This window comes from Lissotriton vulgaris, chromosome 9 (assembly GCF_964263255.1).
Source record: "Lissotriton vulgaris chromosome 9, aLisVul1.2, whole genome shotgun sequence".
Lineage (NCBI taxonomy): Eukaryota > Metazoa > Chordata > Amphibia > Caudata > Salamandridae > Lissotriton > Lissotriton vulgaris.
Window position 1 is genome coordinate 927,294,452 of NC_141697.1, and position 23,879 is coordinate 927,318,330.

General features: G+C 42.0%; 1 protein-coding gene across 1 annotated transcript in view; it reads right to left on the reverse strand.

Moving 5' to 3' along the window:
- LOC147692541 (alpha-actinin-4) overlaps nt 1-23,879 on the reverse strand; it is a 335,353-nt gene that overhangs the window by 244,959 nt on the left and 66,515 nt on the right. The window contains exons 2-3 of the mRNA XM_086938767.1: nt 15,603-15,717; nt 15,203-15,322 (exon numbers count right to left, since the gene is read on the reverse strand). Of these exons, the coding sequence (XP_086794893.1) occupies nt 15,203-15,322; nt 15,603-15,717 (235 nt within the window). The remainder of the gene's footprint in view (nt 1-15,202; nt 15,323-15,602; nt 15,718-23,879) is intronic.

Sequence of the window (23,879 nt, forward strand, 5' to 3'; positions counted from 1 at the left end):
TGAGCACTGTACCTTCTTTCCCGGTATCATATCATTTGGGCAAGTAGTTGGTAGTTATCTGTGTATAAAACTAATGACAGGTCGATTAGCAGCAGAGCACAGCAACTCCACTGTTATCACAGGTTTTGAGGTAGACCCGGGTGGAGATTAGTGCTAATTCTGTGTTTTTTTCAGGTCAAAATCCATTTGTCTGCTTAATATAAGTATTTGTTTAAACAAAGTTTGATCCCTGGGCGAAGGCTACATTTCAACAACCATGCAAAATGCAAGTTCACCCAATAAGGACCATTAGCTATCAGACTATAGTTGGTTGGGTCAGTCTGATGGAGAACCTGTTCATTTAGACTAGATTAAATATGTTTTCAGGTCACATAGTTGATAAGGAGATAGCAGTGGAATTAGCCATATTTGTAGCTTTAAATTAGGTTGGTGGTTTTTTTTGGTTTAGGCAGATTGACGGAGCTTAGTATGTGTTGGGATCAGGATAATGGTTTTTTTGGGGGTAGAGACAAAGAACTTCAGCTAGGACATTGCATGGTTTTCAATGGAAGAAAAAAAAATCAAGGTTAGCGGCCTTCTTGATGGAGTGGTATGCTGCACCCTGAGTTCCTGGGAGGGTTTTACATTTGATAAATGGCTGCTTTGAATTAATTGATTCCGACGACTGCTTTAGTACAGCATGTAGCCACTGAGATGCATGGAGTTTAGTGCAACTTCCTGCACTTTTTGATGAATGATCTGTGGAATCAGTATTGCCTTTGGAGCTATGTTTTAACAAGGTTGAAAGATTTCCAGCAAAATATTTCAAGGTATCTAGTTTCAGTATTTTTGAGTTTTACATCTGAATGGAACCAAAAATTGTCACTCACCCAAACTTTGGTCTGTGACTGCTTGAAATGATCTTTCATTATTAATGCGCACTCCATAGCTACTCCATTTGCCCTTCTGCTCCATGCTATTACATTTAGCCAGGATACCTTACAAATGAACACTAAACTATGCACAGTCCAACCCTAGCAATCCAGAAATTGTGAGGCTGTACCTCGGAAGGCAGTACATCTTCTCTGTGATAAAAGGGTCTTTAAACTTGATGGTAGTAGTGAATACTTGACAGGAAGGCAGTACATCTCCTATACTTATCTTATTTGCCTTTGTACTTGCATTACTCTTCACTCATCATATTTCTATTCTTTTTGCTTATCTTGTAAGGTTTAATTGAGCCTAATTTATTCATACAAGATAAGTCAAAAAGAGGAATGGTGAGCCAGATTTCAAGAACAAAATGTCTAAAAACGATCAGCATATTAACAAACGAGCAACAAGATACCTCTGTGGAGCTGATCACCTACCATAATGATCCAGATGCAATCAAAAGTTGCTATGGTTCATATACCACTAAGATAGCTTAAGTAATCAATATTGCGACAGAAGTGATCTGTGCAGAGCCCTGAAGGACTTATTTCATAATTCATATTCAAAGAAACTCAGTATCTTAAGTTCACACTAATGCAGAGACAACTGACAATTAAAATGATCAAAGATGTCCTCCTCCCTTCTATACATTCGTTCTCCTCAGTGGACCAGTGGACCCACAAACCCAAACAGGAGCAATAAAAATACAATCCTTCACACGACCACCAATATCCACTGTACAAATTCAGTGACAAATCCCAAACACCACAAAACACATCAATTAACCCTCATAGCTGGCCTGTGGAATAGTCACTTACCTCAGTGTAATTGCAACAAGCGCTAGTCGTTTCACAATTAAGTTCATAATTACCCAAACCATGCTGGTACCAACATCCCCTTTTTTTTTTTTAAGTATGTTTATTATTGCAAGAAAGGACGAATCAATTCACATATCAATAGAATAACAAAATAGTGATACAGCAAATAATTAGCTATCAAAAGAACGACTACTCAAAAGATAAAGGGAAAGTTATGCAATACATTGTATATGAATATAGATTGTATTAAATAGATGGTAGATAGTCACAAATAAGTTAGCCCTCTTTAAATATTCAATTTTTCAAATTTCAAAAAAATATTTCCAAATCTTTTCCTTTTTTTTTACAAGCTTTTGGGCCTCTATGTTTTGCTAATGTTAGTTCCATAATTCTTATTTCGTTGACCAAAGCACACATTCTGAAATATTTGGAGGATCTTTGGAAATCCATGTTCTTGCTATCACTAACCTAGCGCATGCAAAAAGTATAGTTATGAGATCCTTATTCGGGCAGTTAGTATCTTGGATGTCTAAAAGAACCAAGTGTGCAGAAAGCACCGGAGTTGTAATTTGTTTACGTTTTAAGACCTCCATTATTCCTTTCCAATATGTAAGTAATTTTGGACAAGAAAACAACATGTGTTCTATTCCAGCTGCATACAAATCACACTTCGGACATTTTGTTTTATCAGTTACTGAGTTACCCTGTGTCCAACTAGAAATTCTTTCCGGGGTATAATAAAGTTGTGTAATTGTCCTGTAAAGTTGTAGTCTTAAATTGGAAGAGTGTACTACTGTGTTTATATGGGATAGTGCAGCTGCAATCTGTACAGAGTTAATATCCATGTTAAGTCTACCAGACCATTTAGTTGCAATTTTAATAGTATCGTCATATTTACCACTAGCTAAATATTGGTAGCCCAAACTTATTAATGATTTTGTTTTTTCCGAATATAAACATGCTAGTAAATCCGATTGGGTTATTTCAGTTATTTTCATTTTGCGGAAAAAATAGTCTCTTATTTGCATATATTTAGAGTACATATCATTTGCTAAACCATATGTTATTTTCAATCTTTCAAAATCAAAAATTCCATTCGAGCCGTAAAGGTCTCCCTAGGTACTAATACCATATCGGATCCAGCGGTTTCCTGTCCCATCTGAAAATATGTCAGGAAGACCTGGATTGTTCCAAAGTCTAAGTTCAGCATTGAAAAATGAGCTTTTATCAATAAACATGATTTGATTCCAAATTTTTTTAATGTGTCTGGCCGTCTTGAATTTAAAACGTTTGAAATAGTTAGGATCGTGTATGCGAAACAAGAATAGGTTACTGTCTGGGCCTAGCATGTATTGATGATAAAATAGAGGACTTTCATTTTTTATTAAACTTCTTATACGACGAAAAAAAGTTGCTAAAAAGTATAAATTAAAATCAGGAAATGTAAGACCCCCTTTTGCAATCGGTAGTTTCAAAAGATTTATAGCCCTACGAGCTTTCTTAAACCCCCATAAGAAGCTGCTACATATGCCATCTAATTTTTTTTTTTTTTAAAGTTTGTTTGGTTGTAAAGGTATAGCCCTTAATAGGTATAATATTTTAGGTAATATCTTCATTTTTATCAAATTAAGTCGCCCTATTAAACTAAGCGGTATCTTATGCCACTTTTTGAGAGTTAAAGCAGTTTCTTTTAATAAAGATTCATAATTCATATTTAGTATTTTCTCGACGTTTGCTGCTAACTTGATTCCTAAGTAAGTAGCGTTTTGGCACATAGCATGAATAGGTTCTTCTGGGCTGTAATTAGCAATAACTTGTGTTTTGCTCACATTTAATTTGTAGCCTGATACATTGCCGTATTGTGTAGCTTCTTCAATTATCTCAGGTATTGCTTTGACTATATCTGCAGTATATATCGCGATATCGTCTGCAAAAGCTGTTAGTTTAAGGCTCTTTTCACCATGGAAGAGTGGAGTAATATTAACCTGTTCCGTTAGCGCGCTCAAGAAAGGTTCCAGGGATAGAGCGAAGAGTAGTGGGGAAAGAGGGCAGCCTTGCCTAGTTCCTCTTCCTATCCTGAAATTAGCGGAGTCTTTTCCCCCATACCTAATCTTGGCTAGCGGATTATCATATAAGGAGCAAACCCAATCCAGGTAAGGTCCGAAAATGCCTTTTTCTTTAACACTTCCCACAAATATTCCCACCCCACTCTATCAAATGCTTTTTCCGCATCTAACATGATCATTCCGAGTGGGGTGAGAGTGGTCTCAGCAACATCAAAAGCTGTAATTGCCGTATTTACATGGGCTGTAGTGTCTCTTCCCATCACAAAACCATGTTGTTGTAAGTTAACCATATCTGGCATGATGGGAGCCAGGCGGTTAGCTAAGATTTTAGAGAAAATTTTGACGTCCGAGTTAAGCAAAGAGATTGGCCGATAGGAGCCGCACTCTTTTTCGGGTTTACCTTTTTTGAGAAAGAAAATTATCTTAGCTATTTTCCATGATTATGGAGCTTTCTTAGATGTAAGTATTGAATTAATCACTTCCTCTAACAACGGTAGCATTTCCTGAGAACAGATTTTATATATTTCCAACGGAAGACAGTCTTCCCCGACTGCTTTTCCTAGTGGTAGAGCTGCGATTGCTGACTTTATTTCAGTTATTGTTATTTTTGAGTTTAATTGCTGAGAGACCTCTATATCTAGTTCCCTCTGTGTTGGTAGATATTTATTAAGGTATTGCATTATTATGGTTTTAGAAGGTACGTTGTCTGGGGTGTATAAGTTTTGGTAATAGTTAGCAAACTGGTTTAGAATTTGATCTGCTTGTTCGTACTCACATTGATCTAACCCTATAATTGCCTTGATTTTAGTTTTAGCTTTTTTGTCCGCTGTCTTATATGCAAGTACTTTTCCTATACGATCTCCACCTTCATACTGAGCTAATTTATATTTATGAATTTTCGCGCTATACCTTTCTCTAAGAGTTTTTTTAATACAAGATTGTAGATCAGCTAGCTTTATTCGAATCCCATCAATATCTGCCTTTGATTGCAGCGTGGCTTCGGCAAGTTGTTGTTCAACTTGTAATACGTTGGAGGTGATTTTCTTAATAGCTTGACGATTCTCAGCATTTGATGTCAATATATGTTGCTGAGCAAATCCCCTGATGCTACATTTACAGGTGTCCCATACTGTATTTATATTGGCAGAATTAACATTGAGTGATATAAACTCTTTTATATGTTCTTTCAGTAATGTTATAAATTCAGCTTCGACCAGTAAATATCTTGGAAATGAGAAGTTTCGTGTTTCCCTCTTTTGATCTTTTATTTCAAACTCAAATAGCAGCGGGTTGTGGTCAGATGTGATTTTTGGGCATATTTCCAAGTCACAATGATCTGCAATATGGTCTGATGCCCATATCATGTCTATTCTAGAGCAAGATCTATGTGGCGCTGAATAGTAAGTATAGCCTGCCTTTAGGGGATATTTGAAGCGCCATATATCTTTCAGATTACTTAGTCTTGCCAGCTCTAGTATTGCCGATCTGACCTTACGCATCCTATTTGAGGCACCTTGACCTGTAGAGTCTATTTTATAATTAATGACACAGTTAAAGTCCCCCATAATCATACGTTCTCCCTCCCACTCTAGTAGTTCTATGCTTAATTGTTCAAACAATTTGGGATCATCGATGTTAGGTCCATATACCACACAGAATACACATTTTTTGTTATTGCAATGTATCTGGGCAATAGCCCACCTACCCCGAGCGTCTGAAGCTGTTTTAATTGTTTCCATCTGAATTCCTTTTTGTTTTAGAATGGCGACCCCTCGAATAGAAGCATTTAGTGTAGAGCAAACCACCAATTCGTAACCCATTTGGGAAAGTAGTTTCCTTTCCTTATAGCTGATATGTGTTTCTGAGAGTAGCACAAAATGTGGTTTATACATTTGAATCTCTTCTTGTACTAATCTCCGTGCCAACATCCCAAAGACCATCTCCAGAGTAGCCACACACACATAACCCTAAGCTAGGCCACTGACTCTTCGCTGCAGAGAAGGCCTTTAACAAAACAAAGGATCCAGAATGCCAGATCTGTAGAGAGATTTAATGATCTACCAAGCAGCCAAAATATCAAAGAAAGCAAGCAAACTGCAGAAAAGTTGCAATCTAAGATTTTTCCCAGAAGCCAAACACAGGCAAAATTAAGACCAATCGGCTATTTGTCATTAACCAAACTTATGGTGAAATTCAAGAAACTGCCAACCACAACCAAAAGCTTGGAATTGCAAGTGCCAAAGGCTTGATGCAGTACAACTTGCACTGAATCCATACTCTCACAATTAACAATATTTCTGTGGAACAGTCAAGACTCATGAAAAAGATAAAATCTTGTTCGACTGCAAGCATTGGGATTGGCCAAATATGCCACTGCTGCATCCTCAGTATCAGTAGCACAAACTCCTCTTCTTAGAAGTTGACCAAATAAGACAATCTAAACTCAAGACATTCCCCCACTCTAACATAAAGCTCAACAGAATAGGAAACAAGCATTGGCACTATGCCAATATGTCTCGCTTTTGGGACCTTATAAGTATATCGTTATACAGCACAATATCGAAGGTGCAACAACATCAACTGTTGCATGGCTAAACACTTATAAGGTCCCAAAGGCGAGACCTATTGGCTATGCCAATGCTTGGTTGTTCTTTTTATTACTGATCCGAGTTGGATCAGCAAGTTAAAAGAAGAAAATGCATGGAAGTGTTTGTTTTTTTAACTGCAGGTGGCAGGAGTTGGTGTCACAACACAGAGTGCAGGTGGGGGAAGCAATGGGGGGTGGACATGAGAGACAACAAAGGAGGGCAACGGTGGGGGGAAGCAACATGAAGGGCTGGGTGACAAACGGAGAGTGGTGGGGGAAACAGAAGCAAGGAGCAAGTGAGCAATGTGGAGTAGGTGGGGAGAAGCACACAGGCAAAAGCTCAACAGGGGAGGGCACACGAGTGAGTGCAACAACACGGAGGCGGGCAGGGAGAAGCACACAGGTAACAGATAACTACACAGACTGCAGAGGGATAGAGGTACATGACAGACAGGTAGAAAACACGCAAACTCATGGAGTGCTTAACCAAAAAGAAAAAAGTGGTGCTTAAAAAGCGGGTGGGGTGGGGGCAGGAAATCCAATCAAAAGAGATGGTAAAGAGACTAGGCTTCATGGGAGGGACAAAGACAAAATTCACAAACAGACACAAATAAGCTTAAAAATGAGTGACAGGAGTGCGAGCAAATGGTAAGCAATAGGAAGGCTTTAAGAACCTGTATGTTAATAGCAAACCAACAATAAGGCTTTCGCAATCAGACAGCTATGATGTCTGGCAGGTTCGAACTAAAACCGGAGTATCATTTGGAAAAAATTTAATTAAATAAGTATGTAACTAATGCAATACCAGCTTCTCCTTTGCAACGGGCCATGGGGAAACTGATCGGGTTTCGACATTCCAGGTGCTTAGGAAAATAGCAGCCAAGGAATACGGAGCCATTTCAATTCTTACGTGCTCACAAACAAGCAAAGAAACACACGCAGAAACGGAGCTTTGCCGGTCTCAGCATGTATCACACAACTGCAGCTAACGGTATCAATTCCTTGTCATAGACGGAATAACAGAGAGAGTTACCAGAAGGTACACATGATTGGTGGAAATGTTGGAGCCCGTCTCGGCTGCCGTCCTCTGATGGAGTACCGAGTACCGAGAGCTAGTGGGATCTCAGTCTGTCCTTCTCCAAATAGACACGGAAACGGAGGAGAGAGAGAGAAGGCAGGTTGTGACGGAGGAGAGAGCCAGGACGGACAAGATGAATGGAAAGAGATGGGGCACGCACACGGAAGAGGCGAGGAAGAGGATTAGCGGGAAAAATAAAGGGACAGATTATTCGACCGTGAAAGTAGCAAGATAAGAGGAAGGCAGTGCAAAGAAAACAAGCATTGGCCCCGCGGCAGTGAAAGTACGTGGCCACGTGGCTGTGAAAGCGAAAGGGATCCAAAGGGCGTGCTCTGTGGTGGGGGAGGGGCAGAGCGAGGCGCTACTGAGAGAGCTGTAAGGCTTTATGAGCCATGACGGAGGTAAGACAGATGGCGGCTGCGCGCATAACCGAAAGCTTGAGGCCAGCAAAAGCCTCTGGTAGCACTTTAAAAACCCTCTAACTAAATGTCTCGCAGAGCAACGCATGCGCTGGCTCAGGCGAGACCCAAAAACTAATGACAGCTCATCATGAACAATCCTTATTACTTAATGTTTAGCAGATGTCTCAAAGAAAAAACACCTAATGTTCCAGTGATCTGCAATACACTATCCAGCCTATCCTATGTACCATCTGTGGCCACCTAGCATTTTTGTATACATGCCTATATTTGAAACTGCAGAATGAATCTAACAAACAAAGCGAAGTGCAGGTCAAAACTATGCTACCTTGGATATCTCACAGTAACACTCGAAAACCCACTAATATTTCGCTGTGCTCTGCTGAAGTACAATATCCTTGCACAAAACACCCCGCATAAAGCGGAGTGTCATCGACACTCAACCAAATTCATAGTCTGAGAAGATGCGGTCAGCTGTCTATATCAGTTTGAGTATACAGTGACAACTATAAAATAACATTCACCACAAATGTACTGAAGTCAAACAGTAGCAGAGAGGTTCAGAGAAACAGTTAGCGTTACTGCACACAACAGAGCTAACTAGCACAAACTACTCAACTATATTAATCAACCATTTGAGCAAGTAGTTACTCACCATTACCATCAAACACAAACACCCTTTTATCATAGGGAAGATGTACTACCTTCTGGGCTACAACCACCCAATTCATGGATTACCTCCTTGAGTGGACCATACACCTCTAGACTGCAGAAAAAAACCTGATCCTGTACAACTAACTTAAGTTGAGTGACCAGAAAAAAAAACAAGCCACTGAAATCACTGAAAAGCCTCTGTAATTTAATCAGGTAGTGAAAACAACCTCACCTATGAAAACAAATGTTATGTCCCAATCATAGTTCTAGTAGATCATTCAGTCACTGCTACCCACTACTCAGGCTACTCATATCGCCACCCTCTAGCATCAGGGCAGATCGCCACCCATTCTGGTCAGACACTTCAGAAATGCTATTTTGTCAAGGAGCTGGAGGAAAGATACAGAGCAATCAATCAAACATGTGAATAAAGCCAGCAGGAGAGTCTAAAAATACCCACCTTGCAAAATCCACTCTCCATCTTCAATATATAGTTGGCCAAGATTAGAATGAATGCATCTGAATAATAATGTAATGACTTCATAGAGTCCTAAACTGCAATATTTAGCCTCTTCACCTTACCCGTCTGCCTCTGCTACAACATAGCACCCACTGCATACCCCTGCCACACTTCACCTCTGCTGCAATTTGCATGGAGTACACTGAAACCCCATGGAGCAGAAAAGCAATAGAAAAAGTCACAATAAAAGGCCAGAGATGCACAAAGAGATCCTTGATCTACCATGTGCATTAAGAAATGTCACCACTACCTCCAGACAAAGAGCATGATACTGTTAAAAACCTTCATCTGAAGCCGGGTCACCCCACAACTCATTAAACACTGCATTAACACTCCAAAGAAAACAGAACACCCCTGGCAGATGTATAGATCACGGCAAACTCCAACGCACTCCTATTCTGTAATGGAGATAATTAGATACCTACACAAATTAATGACTCAAGTCCTTTATGAGCATGTGTCAGATTCAGGTTTTCTAAGGGTCAAGACTTTGCCTTGGTCAACATCAGAGAAGATCTGCTCCTCTTGCTGGAGAGAAGCAAGTAACCCGTAACACTCGATCTCACCTGCCAACTACAGAGTGAAACAGAACACACTGCTGTAGACAGTGAAAGAATGGGCAGGCATATAAAAGTCAGCATCATTTCACATATACCAGATGGATGGTAATAGCCTCTCTATTGTTCTATAGCTAAGTGAACCCAGTGGTGCATAACCTGGATCAGTACTTGAAACCTTTCAAATGTACGGCAACAACAAACCCAACTCAAAGTGGAGAAACTGTTACAGATAGAGACCAACATCACTTGGGTGGACCATATGTGGCACTAGGTTAAATGGCCTTCTCTGCATGAACAAAGCCTTGATCTAGAGATAGCAGGTGGGAAAAGCAGTACTCACGTTACTTACATCCATTAAACTGGCCTCCAAACTTAGAAATACCTCCATGCACCCTACTGAAAGTATGGAACTAGGAAACCAAATTGACTGAGCAGTCTTTCCTTTACAAAGGAAACACAATCGATGCCACTACACATCTGTCCTACTCTAGAGAATCCTCCCACTGCTCTAAACTGAAAATGATGATATCCATGGTGATCTATACTACTGCAACAACTTAAAGTGGGCTCATAAAGCCAAGCAACAAATTGCAGCAATTACAAAATCTGGCATCCAGAACGCACATGGCTGTTCGAAAGTGCAACTACCTAACACGAACCTGGGAAGCCCTCTGTATCTTGGTGTATGTAAGGATCAGCTTGTCAAGACCTTGTGTTTATTTATTTATTTTGAAAGTTTTATATAGCGCGAACAAGATCTTTGCAGATATCAGAGCGCTTTACAGCAGGAGAATAACAAGTGGGGTAGTTACATGAGGGAGCATCGTCAGTCAGGTACATCAATGATGGCAATGGTACAAATAAGTGGGAACATAGACAATCAGGTAAATCGATAATACAAGTATTACACATAAGCACAGGGATCGAACAAGTAGTACATATCGGTGCAGAGTCTTTAACAATCTAAAATAATAGTTCAAGTGTATTTAGTCATGAGGATAGCTTTTACTTCTTTCTTAAAAAGTGTAGTGGATGGGATGAGCCTGGTTTCACGCGGGAGTGAGTTCCAGATCCTGGGAGCCATTCCTGAGAATGAGCGTTTATAAGTTTTTTCCTTCCGGAATCTTCGAGGCTTCAGCAAAAGATTGTTTGTGCCTCTAGTATTTCTAGAGCCGCCGGAAATTGTCAGCTTCTGAGTGAGGTAGCTTGGTGAACTCAGGTGCACAGCCTTGTGCGTCATGCAGGCGGTTTTCAGATGTATTCTAGCTTCAAAAGGTAGCCAGTTCAGGGATTTCAAGTCAGGGGAAATATGGGAGTGTTTTTTTGATCCAGTGATGAGTCTTGCTGCAGCATTTAGAGAAGCTCTTAGGGGTGCAGTCGTAGTTAGGGGGAGTCCGCAGAGGGCGATGCTGCCGTATTCTATTCGAGGGATGACTAGTGCTTGTACTGCATTTTGGAAGTCTTTTGCTGGGAGGAAGGGTTTAAGTTTCCTCAGGGTATTGATTTGGTAGTTCGCTCCCTTAGTTGCCTTGCTGATATGTTGCTGCATGTTAAGATTGGTGTCGAGTGTTATGCCTAAAGATTTTGCTGAGTCCACGATGGTGGGTTGGACATTGAGTGCCATTAGTTGTTTAAGCCACATTTGAGTGATGGAGATCTTCGAGGGAGGTGAGATCAAATGGAACTCTGTTTTCAGAGCATTGAGTTCAAGATGATTATCGGCAAGCCATGACTGGGTGCTTCTGATCGTTGAGTTCAGGAGCAAAATGTCCTTGGGGGATTGTAGTTTGAGATATAGTTGGGTGTCATCTGTGTACATGTGAAAGTGTACATTGGATGCTTGTAACAAGGTGGTGAGAGGTTCCATGACTAGGTTGAACAAAGTTGGGGATAGGGAGGATCCTTGGGGGACACCTAACGATACAGGTATTGGAGAGGACATCAAGTTGTTGCTCTTGAATTTCTGCGACCTATTGTGTAGAAAGGAAGTGAACCACTTGAGAACAGTCCCAGATAGACCCATTCTTGTGTTCAATAGTTCGAGTAGATTCTCATGTTTAACGGTGTTGAATGCTGAAGAGAGATCAAGAAGGATGAGGAGGCAGGTATCGTTTTGATCTAGGATTTGAAGGGCGTCGTCAATTATGTGAGTCATAGCAGTTTCTGTACTGTGCCCTGCTCGGAAGCCTGATTGATGAGGGTTGAGGAGATCAAACTGATCAATGTGTTTAGTCAACTGTAGTTGTGCGCATTTTTCCAACAGTTTGGCGAGAGTGGGAATATTGGTAATGGGACGGTAGTTGGTTAGGTCAGAGGGGTCGGCTGTAGGTTTCTTTAGAAAAGGTGTGACTTGTCCAACTTTGAGGGAGTCGGGGATGGTTCCTTGTTGAAGTGAACTGTTAATGATTTCAGTCCAGAGTGGAAGGAGCAAAGGGGTAAAGCCTTTGGCAGCGTTAGCAGGAAGGGGGTCTGTGAGGTGATTGGATGGTTTCAAGGTGCTGAGCAGTTTGCCAATTTCTTCTTTAGTATAGGTGCCAAAGGATGACCATGTAGCATTGTTTTTTGGTTCAGTGGGTGCTATGCAGTGGGATTTGGAGTAAAGGCTTGCGTCAATGAGGAGATCGCTCTTTATGTTGTCAGTTTTTTGGATAAAGAAAGCTGAGAAGTCTTCACAGGAGGGTGCTTCGCGCCTAGTGCTGAGTGGTTGGGGTTGTTCCTTGGATTGTGTTCTGATTAGCTCAAACAGTTTTCTCGGACGGTTTTTAGCTTGGTCGAGCTGGAGGCTGAAGAAATCTGATTTTGAGCGTTTTATTTTCCTGAAGTAGGCGTTTCTCTTTTTCTTTAAGATTTTTAGGTGCAGTGCAGAGGGAGCTGATCTCCAGGTGCGCTCTGCCATTCGCATGTCTCGTCTATCCTCATTGAGACTCCCGTCGTACCATGGATTGGAGATTTTAGTGGATACTCTTTTTAGCTCTATAGGGGCAGCCTCATTAATTATTGAGGCCATAGCGTTGAAGTAGTGGTCAGTCAAGGATTGAACGTCCTTAGCGTTGGTAGGGGGTAGTAGGAGATTGCAGCTGTTAGGGGGTAAAGAGTTTGGGTTGAGTTTTTTCAGATCTCTTTTCCAGACTTTGGGCTTCGAGGATTGAACCGGGTTAAATTTAACTTTTTCATTGATGAAGAATGTGACATATTGGTGATCTGACCAGTCACAAGGTTGGATAGTCTTGAGTTGGATAGAGTCCTCTTTGGAGATGATAAGTCGAGGATAGAGCCTTTCTCGTGGGTTGGGCTGTTGCAAATTTGGGTGAGGTCGAGGGCGTTGAGGGACTTTTTAGGACTATTTACCACCGCGTCATTTTGATTGTTCCAGTGGAGGTTGAAGTCACCAAGGTATATTTGGGTGAGCTGCCGTCCGGAATTGGTTGAGATCATATCCATAATTTGTTGGGAGAAGGTGAGGTTGTCCCTAGGTGGGTGGTAGATGCCGTGCAGAGAGCATATCTGTTTGCCCTCACTGATAATATCAAGGCAGATGTATTCACAGGAGGTTGGGGAGGGTAAGGAAGGTGAGGTGACTTTCAAAACAGAGAGGTTGTTCCTGTATATGCATGCGATTCCATCACCTATTTTGCCAGACCTGTCAAGTCTAATGATGTGGTAGTTGGGGGGAACCAGAATGTCCATTATAGGTGTAGAAGATTCGGTTAGCCAGGTTTCAGTCAAGATTATTAGGTCAAGGTCCAATGTTAAGATGAGATCAGCGATAACGGAGGAGTGTCTAGAGACCGATCTGCAGTTGAGGAGGGCGCATTTGAGACTGGGTGTGTCGAGGGTGGAAGAAGGTTCTAGAGAGAGGGGGACTTTTCTAAGGTTGTTAGGGATGGAGTTTCTGTTGTTTAGTGTGGAGGGTCTAAGGGGATTTGAGTGTATCGTGGGAATGGCGAGGTGTGTGGTGGTTGTGTGATTTAGGGGAGCTGGGTCGTAGGAGCGGAGGAGGGTGAGTGTGTCGAGGTCCGAAAGAGGGTTGCCGGGGCGACGGGGGCGGTTGTTGCGAATGCGAGCCGGGATTGAAGTCCAGTGTGGGGAGTGTTGAGTGAGAGAGTCATCCGGAAGGGTGGGGACATGTTGGGAGGGGAGGTGGTGGGTGAGGGGTGTCTGGGGTGCGTGAAGAGTAGTTCTTTGATGGGGTGAATGTCTTCTTTGACCTGGAGGAGGGTGGCCATGATCATTTCCAGTGTGGGATAGGTGTTGATAGTGGGGATGGAGATCAGGGGTGAATGATTGACCAGGGAGTTAGCGCGCAGGTGGGGGGGATGGGCTGGTGTTGGTGAGGGGCACCCTGGCGTCAGTGTACGGGTTGGTGTTAGGGAGGAGAGAGGGTTTGGGAAGGAGGGGTGTGGATGGAGTTGGGAGGAGGTTGGTGGTATAGGTGATGGCATTGGTGATAGGGGGGAGAGAGCAGGGTGGAGGATGGGTGTATGTTAGTGGTGATGGGGGTGCAGGTAGGGTAATGGGGACTGGGAATGGGGGGGGAAATGGGATTGGTGATGGTCCTGTTGTGGGGAAGGGGAGTTAAATTAAGAAAGGGGGCGTGTTCTGCATGATTAGCTAGAGGGTGGTAGTGGGGACTGAGAATGGGGGGGATAAAGGGTGGGATTTGTTGTGCGTGTCGTTCTGTAGCTGAATTAGATTATACGGGTTGTTGGTGGGAGCTGTGATGTCCGGGGTGAGAGCAATGGGAGTGGTATGAGCGGTGGTACAAAACGTGCTAGGGGAAAGGGCAGTATATGTTTAGAAATCGGCTCCCCATTAAGCACTTAACAGGGTCCACAAATGTATCTTTCAAACAAAATGGCTTCAAAGATTTGAAACAGAAGGCAGATTCATTGCCTGGGTTCAGAAAGAATCCAGGCAATGAATCTGGGTTGCATACTCAACATGAAGCTAAAAGCAAAGCACGAAGCTCCTGAAAATTAAAATAGTCAAATAAACTCTTAATTGATCACCACACAATACAAGCACTGCAGTTCTACCACCCAGAAAAACAGCCATCTGTTTTTCTTTCTATGCTATTTTCTGTTCGCACAGTCACTGGTCTCATCAACATTACCTATTATTAAATTAATGGAGCTCATGCACAACCTGCATTGAAACCAGTGAGCCAGAATGGAAGTAGGGAAGGAGAGGGGGGGGGGGATAAAAATCAGGAACTGAACATCCCTGAAGTTTAATCACAGGACACCATTACTTTAAGGAAATCATGTATTTTTTATTATAAGTCATGGAAAAATGCAAGCAACTATCTAGCTTAGTGAATGTCAGGTGTAACTACCTACAACGTTTTTTTAACGCTCCTACTGCCCCGTTCCAGCCTGTACAGAGACCAAACAGACAGATAGTTCAATTATCCTTTTATTGCATCAAATTGTTAGATCTACCTGAATGACAAATAACTGCTGTCCTCTCGACAGACAAAGCAAACTTTTAAGAGTTTTCTTCTTTAAAAGCATTTCAGAGGAAGTGGCTTTTACAGGCCTGGCACAAGATAACAATCAACTGACGGAGTGGGCATCATTCCAGCTTACCTTCTGCACCGATGGACACCAACTTCACTCCTTTGCTGGCAATGAAGTCTAGAGCTTTGTTCACATTGTTAATCTTGTGTACTCTCATTTTCCCTCGCTCCGGCTTTGGTAACCGCTCTCCTGGTAAGAGAACACAAGTGTACATTTTATCGGGTCGAAATAATCACTAGAGCTTTGGTTGCTAAATTTCAGACCGCTTGCCACTACATGTGCTAAGAGCAGAGGCCCTTCAATCAAAACTATGGCATGCCATTCAGAATAAGTGTCCAGGAACTTAAAAACTAACTCTGAAGAAGGTAAAACATGTTGAAACCCTAAACACCCTTAACATTATAGCTCCATTCCCTTTTGAACAAAAGGTGCAGCACCATTTCATCGATAATTGTCTGCATTGTCTCACCTGATATGACCTCCAGTAGCAACATGAGCTTCAGCCCATCTCGGAAATCCTCGTCGATGTTCTCAATCTGCGTCCCAGCTTTCCTCAAGTGCGAATTACACCAGGCTGTGAAGGTCTAAAGAGCACAAATGAGATTAGGATGGTGCATGTTTACAAGTGATCCAGCTATAGAGCAGAGAACCAAACAAGGTTATATTCAGTTCTTAAAGTATGATGCATTTTTTAGAAGAGATTAAGAGGGAAATTACAACCTGTTTAAACTCTAGTAAAAGTTTTGTACATTCGTTTCACATTCTTTGCCCCTTTACCCTTCCCCAACATTGCGCCTCAGGCCCTTGTATGCATAACAATCCGACATCAGCCACAAAAAGTCACAGAATAGGAATTTCTTCACAAAGCAGTACGATATGGATCCGTTTAAACGTTCTACTGTAAAAATAAAGCAAATACACTGTAGCCTTTTCTGCATCAGCCAATCTACTATATAAACTAATTCTCCCAGAAAGTATTGCCTGAGAGGGAATTGCTCAGTACACTGACTACCCACTGCGACAGGTGTCTCGCTCTCTCTGCAGGGGCATCAAAAGCTGTCACCATTTCAAATATGGTTTCAATGATACCACTAAGTGGAATAACAACACTCTTTTAACCAACAAGAAATAGTTTATGTTGTGGTGATGAGTGCAAAAAATCAGTCATGAAGTATAGCAACGACAAACTCATGTCCGGAAACTTTAGCCGCTGAACAACTTTAGTTTTATAGTTGAGGAAAGATAATTACAAATTTTCTGGGGTGCTGACCTTCCCTTTTGTGGGGAGTGAAACCGGACGAACAAAAAAAGCATACCAGAAGAATGTTCAATTATGGAACAAGAATTTAAAAGAAGAGTCGAGTATTAAGGAAGCAAAATTATTAGTAGCTTGTAAATATCCTGTAATCAACATAAGTGCTCCGACTGCGGTGCACTAAAAGTACTGCATTAGCAAACGGTGTCTGAATGGAGTCATTAAAACTCCATACCATGTTTTTTTGGGAAAAATGTGGTTGTTAGTCTGCAAGAACTGCTTGAAGTGTTTACATGAAAGACAATGTACAGCTTTCTCTTAATATGAAAGCAGATGATGTGCAGAGAGTTTATGAAGAATAGGCAGGTGTACTGAAGACAAAACTGATAGAACATTGCCCCAAAAAAATCTTCTAGACAGCTTTTAACTGGAGACTGATCAACTTGGCTTCTCCTTAGATAACCAGAACTGGGTGGACGACGAAAGGAGAGTTTAATGGACAGAAAGCAAGAAAAGTAACACTTTATCCAAAGGAAGATCATTCATAAAATGTAAACACTTAAATAGTACCATCCATAAATGAAAGAACGCTTATGAGGACAAACACCTCTCAATGCACACTTTTGCATACTTTTTGTTTTTTTTAAGGGGGTTGGAATTCTTATAGGCGGATGAATAGAGAACTCTTTTTCACACTAAAATTACTATTTATTTATTCAGGCAACTAAAACATACTAAACACTACTAGCCACTACACTGGACAGAGATGTTAAGAGGTTGTTAACATTAAGTTTGCCCAGTAAAGAAAATCAATAAGCCATGCAGGTACTCACTCCCACCCGCCATTAGAGAATACAGTCTCTAGCCCACTTCAAAAAGGAGACAAAGTGTTTCCTAATGGGCAAATTCCTCTCCTAAAGCTCACGCTACAATCACCCCCTCAACCTGACTTTACCTATCATCACTGCACTTTTCCTTGGCTGCCTTCCCCCTATGTTACCCACCCTGCATTTTGAACAATCCTTCGGGGTGATGAGACTGCTTTTCTAGTTTATTGCATCGTTTTTGCTCCTATCCCTTACAGTAGTCGAATATTATGACTGTTTGTTTTACCATATATTGTTTCTATTTGTTTCCTTATCCCTGGACTCTCCCTCCTCTTTGTTCTGTATCCCACCTGATACTACTGTAAAGCGCTCAGATACCCTCACGGGTCTGGTTCGCGCTCTATAAAAGACTAAATAAATAAATAAAATAAATAAATAGTTCCAAAGAAGTTAACTTTTTCATAGTGTATATGAAGATTTCCAGAGATGGCTCGGCAGTTAGTACATTAAATATGTATTACATTTTTTTTTTTTGTGATAAGTGATCTTCCTTTACATGAGAATCAGGCTCTTTGGCAAAGCAAACAATTTATCAAATCAGAAGAGCAGAGGTTTTCTTAAGCTGGAAAATCATTCGGAGTGACCAACTATTTAGTGGAATTAATAGGCCTGTTATAATTAACCTGTCTGTAAAATGACATAGGAAATTTGGAAGTGCTTTTTTTTCAAAACAGCAAACAGATATCTTCGGAAAAGGATATTATTCAAATTAAAAGCACATGTGGATATTACACTCAAATACTGGCTAAGATGCAACCTTTTCTGGAAGAGAATCCCTTTATAGGCTCAAGTAAATAATGCTGTAGCGCCTTTTTGTGAGCTACTAAGAAGTATTAAGACTGCTACAAAGTTAACAGAATCATGTAGCAACAGTGATCAATAACGTGGGACATTAACATCATATGACCCCACATCCCCGCTATCTTAAGACACCACACTGGCTGTGGGTGGAAGAAAAGTTTAAATGTAAAGTTCCCACTCAAATCATTAGGACAAAACTGAAGGCTAGACTGGAAAAGTAGAAAAGCAGAATAGTTTAATATTTTCATGTAGAGATGTAAGATCAAAAGGATGGATACATATGGAGGGGACCTCATGTTAATAAGCACAATTTTATAAGCAAAACTCTCGCAGTTGAAGACCAAGGTTTTTTGATAGCTTACATGAAGAAATCAAAATCTGACAATGTTATCGTCATCTTTAAAAACAATTGGATTCTGTGCAATTTGGTAATTCCAGCCTGGAATGCTTATGAACATCTAGATACCATTAGGTTTATTCGCGCTATACAAGTGACGAGGACTCACTGGGATGTGGATTTTCTTGCTCAGTTTTTTCCCAGTCATCTCCTACTGTTGGTGAGGTTTGAATTTATGAGCAATGTTCTGGTGAGTAACTACAATCATGATCAGCAATATTTACGGATCCCATTTATGTGCATAAGTAATTCTGGAAGATGTGGCTTTATTTCTCAGAAAACAGTTCATTCTTGAAAATTAATGATGAGTTTCTGAAAGGAGGTTTTAAAATTGTGCACCAATTAATTCTGAATGTTTAGGTGACAGAAGGGTCTGTAGCATTAATTGATCTGATCTGCTCCTTTATTTTTGTCTTTTATTGGTATTGGAACATTTCAACTTCCTTTTATAAGTTAGGCAGGATCAACATTGAAATCATGCACAACAAAGACATTATTGCAGTTGAATGACAAATGGAGCTCATCAAGTCAACCATCAGTAATTTAAAGTTACCACTTGCTCCACGTCACTAATGACCATACACCAGGCCTGGGTTTTTAACCCCTTGGGCGCGGGCGCGATTCTGCGCCTGTGCGGCACACTCCAATCGCGGGTGCGGTCATGAGAGCAGTCATCAGCACACGAGCACTGTGTGCCATGACGGCTCCCGGCAGTCATCAGCATGGAAGGGGTTAAGAACCATAAGCATTCAGGGACTTGTAGCACTGGTTGACATGAATTCAAACACTTTGCCTAAATCTGAATATGTGTAATGGAAGGCCAAGCCTCCAATGTGTGATCTCCGATAGCATGGAGTACGTAGTAATGCTACTCCAAAGGAAAACAATTTTGAGCGTTCAGTTGGATGCAGCATCGAGGCAGCACATATCTAATTTACTTTGTGTGGACATGTTTATGGAATGATTAAATGCTTCATAGAAACACAAATCAATGAAAAAGTGTTGTAGTCACAACCAAATAAACAAGTTCTTGCTGAGTAAAGAGATATAAGCTAAACTCATTCGAGACAGACTCCTACCCAAGTCACTAATGGTGACAGGTTCATACTTTAATCAGAAACAAATGGCTCACGGGTGACTGATTCAGAAGTAATCCAATCACCCTTGAACATACATTGGTAGTACCTTCAAAAGATTGTGGAAGGGGAAGTTGTACCACAATAATGAATCATATAGAAGGATCCGTTGCCAATACTATGCCACGATTCAGGAGTATGACTAATGATATGGATAACTACAGTTGCCTTTATGACTAATGATATAGAAAACTACAGTTGTATAGTAAGGCATACTAGAAAAATGTATTCTATGTTGATCTTTAATATAGCAACTACAGATCAGTTTTCCTTTTGTTTGAGATCCTCAAATGAATGTAGCCAGTCCAAACATATATTCAGCTCACAGTAAAAGTAATTCAAGTGCTCACACACTGAAAGCACCACAAAATTGCAGAACACACTAAATGGAACCTTTGGGTGCCCCTACATTTGGATGGTGAGAAACCCATAATACACTAATCAACAATCCAAATCCAACAACTCTAGCTAAACACACCTAAAGAAAAGCAAAATTACTTTCCCCATCAAAGTACTTTTATGAACATGCAGAAGGCTGCCTGCGTTCAGATATCAAGCACATGCAGGAAGCTCCACTATAGGGCTGTATTATTGTTGCGGTCTAGTCTGAAGAAGTTTAAAAAAATCCCCCTTTGCAAAGTAAAGAGTGAAATGATCACTTCAAATATATTATTTGTAGGCCTTTAAGACTACTTGACGTTTTTGAAACAATGTACATAAATTCGGACAGGAATCACTCATCTGGGCAGTGTGTGTGTTACAGAGGATATGCCTCCTCTAAGTGTCCATAAGTGACTAGCTTGGCAAGCCTGTGCATTTTGTGGTAATCTTCCCTTCTGAAGGAAGCCCTGGTCTTATAGAACAGCCATAACTTAGGTGTGCTGTTTGGTCCTTGAACAACTGCTTTCCTACAGGATGCAATTCCCTCAAATTCTTGGCATACTGGAAAAATATATATATAGGAGGGTATGCTCATATTTGTGTTACTGTTAACAAGCACTCTGTGCATTTTTGCCCATGTTTTCTGTATTGAGGGAGTTAGTCGTTATGTTTTTGTTTTTTTACAAGTGGAAGTGGGCAGAATTATGCTGGGCCATGATTGCCGCACCCAGGAATCAATCCCAAAGGAATGTATCTATCAGCCGTGGGACCATTTGTCATGATTTCTCTGATCGAGTCAACCTTGGAAATCTGCCATGTTCAGCAAACTCCACCGTGATTCAGATACAAATGGGTACCAATTTCAGACCGGTTCCTCACTGGGTGCTTACAGATTTTGCTCAATAGGTTAAAGAGCAAGATTTCGCTAATCGTGCTTTCAAAACAGCCCAAAATGTATGTGAATACAGAACGTTATTACCGATGCTCTCAAGGTCAGAATTTACTACATTATGCGAAGACTTTACTCTTACTTCATAAGAGGATTTTATCAAAAGGGGGAAGTACGTTTACCAATACTACAAACGCTGTTCTTATAGCTCCCCTCCCCACACCCCCGTCCTTAATCACCGGTGCGCATATCGGCGCTACAGTAAGTCCTTTCAACCTCCTATGAAAGAACAGGCCGGTCCCCTCCCTGTGCGTCACGGCGACCAGGACGTATAACAGCATGAATGAACAACAAGCCCTTTTCCACCCTCCAAGGCGCTGGCCAATCCGCAGACGCCGTTGTGAGCTCAGCTCCGGGGAATGTGACACAGACAGGTTTTACACTCAGGATGTTTATCTGTGCCAAATCACAAATGCCCTAACTGTGGACTAATATGTGACCAGCTGAAGACAACCGGTACATGGGGGAAATGCCTGCGAGCTCCAAAGCGACATTCCTGACAGAGGCAACAAGACTCCCGGCCACCAGGCTTTCCCACGGGCACATGCGATAGATTTCAAGATCACAAAAGGGGCAATTCGTTCACCGGGGAATGAGCACTGCTGGAGCACTCTGTGTAAAGGACACGGGAGGGTGAACACTAAGGAGTTTGAAAGGCAGCCGGTAGCTTTTAAAAGCCCTTCAAGTAACATTGTCGCTCCATGTCAGACGATCCTCGCAAGGAAATCTAGACAAAATCTGCACACAAATAATGAGCAATCATTGGCAAAGCCAACAGTTCTGGCACTATGCTTTTTTTCTATTTTAATTTGAACTACAAAAACAGACAAATAAAAACATACCGTCACCTAAAACGGGTCTGCCATATGCTTTCAATGAAAATGTCTAAAGTTATAAAATAAAGCATTGTGTACAATTTTAACAGAATAGTACGAGTGCTCACTAGCATGTAGGAGTACTTGAAACCGGTACTTAAAACAGAAAGATGAACCCTTTTCAGTCTTAACGATCACAGGATAGTCGTATTTCTATTAAAAGAAAAGGTGCTGTTTGTGTTGTGTTGGGTTCTGTCCATTTAGTCCACGATCATTAGGTCTCGGCATCGAGACCTATTGTTATGGAGTTCGCTCTGAAGGGACCTAGAGCTGTGAACACGCCGACCAGGGTCCGTGAACGCGCACACACACAGGCAGGCATGGCCGTGCACACACAGACACACACAGAAACAGACACACGCACACACGCACGCACACACACACCCCATCCCTCTCTGCCCACTCCCTCTCTGCCGCCCCCCCTCTACCCACACTCACTGGGCTCTTTCCCTCTGCAGTTGGTCAGTCATGGCAGCAGGCAAACTCGTGTCTTCTCCGGCGATCCTTCAGCTGATGTGCACGCCCACGCTGCGTCACGTGCGCGCCCACCACGCTGTTTTCACGTTTGTTGATCCTCAGCTTGTTTTTCACTTGAGACTGCGTGGTTTTGGTCATTTGCTGCAGGACAGTCTCACTACCAGAGTCTATTCACGGTAAACTTAAGGAAACTGAACTGAGCCTGTTTACTGCCAGTGCCTGCCTTTTAAGTTAAGACCACTGCGGCGCAGGTAAGGGGCACTAGGCGGATTACACTGGCACATGCTTGTGCGAGCTGCACGCGAGCCTACTGTCGTGCTCAGTCCAGTGATTAAACACAGGTAGGCTGGTGCAGAAGGAACTCTGGGCCATCCTACCCAAGTCAGTAGGAAGAGTAGGTTACTGGAAAATCTAGAATGCTTTCACTGTGTTATGCATATATGTTAAATCTGCGTTAAACTACAGTTCAACTTCACTGATGGCAAAACCGTCTGGCAAGTTGTCAAATTGGGGTAAAACATGCACATCGAGTTTAAATATGCTGTTCCAAAACACACCACATATACATCTTATGGGACGTCAAGTATTGCCTAATTTTTCTTGCTCAGCTCCTAACCAGATGCTAGGCCTTTATCTCCCTACAGGGCCAACTTATTTGTGCTGCTCCCCAGCAGAGGGACGAAAGGTCTTCCCTTACAAAGTGAGCAATTATCTGTAACTGACTAAGTTCATGGGAGACAAAAGGGGCGTGTGGGAAATCTGCATCTGATAATTAGCTTGCCACATTGCACCTGGGCTATGTCAGCTCAGGCCCACAGAACAAAGGAGGAAGGCCAGACAATTGGAGCCAAAAGAAGAGGGGCTCACCTTCGAAGTTTTGGCGGGAAGGAATCTGGCAGTGATCCAGGGTGAAGCAGAAGCCTTCAAATGAGCTCTGTACAGAGAAGACTTGATGTCATTTTGTGCTGTCCCAGAATGCCGTACAGGAGTTTTGGGACATTTATGGGGGGAGATGGTGAGGCATCGTAGAATTCTCCCCCCCCCCCCTCCACACCGGTGCCTAGTATCTAGAACTTTCCACTCCCACTAAAAAAAAAAAACTTCACAAGGGCGGGACAGGAAAGAAGAACTTGTGACCTAGAAAGCAGCAGCGGAAGAATAGCCAGCTGGAAAGAGAAGCAACCTGATTCCTGCCAAGATAGACTATGGACTTTTATTCCAGCTGACCACCAGGACTAGAATGGGTCCCTCCAGGGTCAGTGTCACTGGCCCCTCATTCTCCCCCCCCCCCTCCCAAGGACCAGTTGAGTGAAGTCCTGAACTTCACTGCAACTCAAGGTGCTTGTTGTAAGTAGATAAGGTAGGCAGCAGGACACGTCTTCAGGTTATTAAGATAGATTTATTAAGTTAGTACCTGCAAGACAGCCAGAAGGCTATGGGGCCTGCGGGTGTGGGTAGTTGAAGAGTACAACGAGCCAGGCAGAGGAGAAGACGGCCACAGTGAGCCAGTAAATCTAGCTGTCAGCAATGTGTGTGCTTTTAGAGGCTAGGGGGCCTGTTGTAAATACTCCTGGTGGGTAGGCCTCAC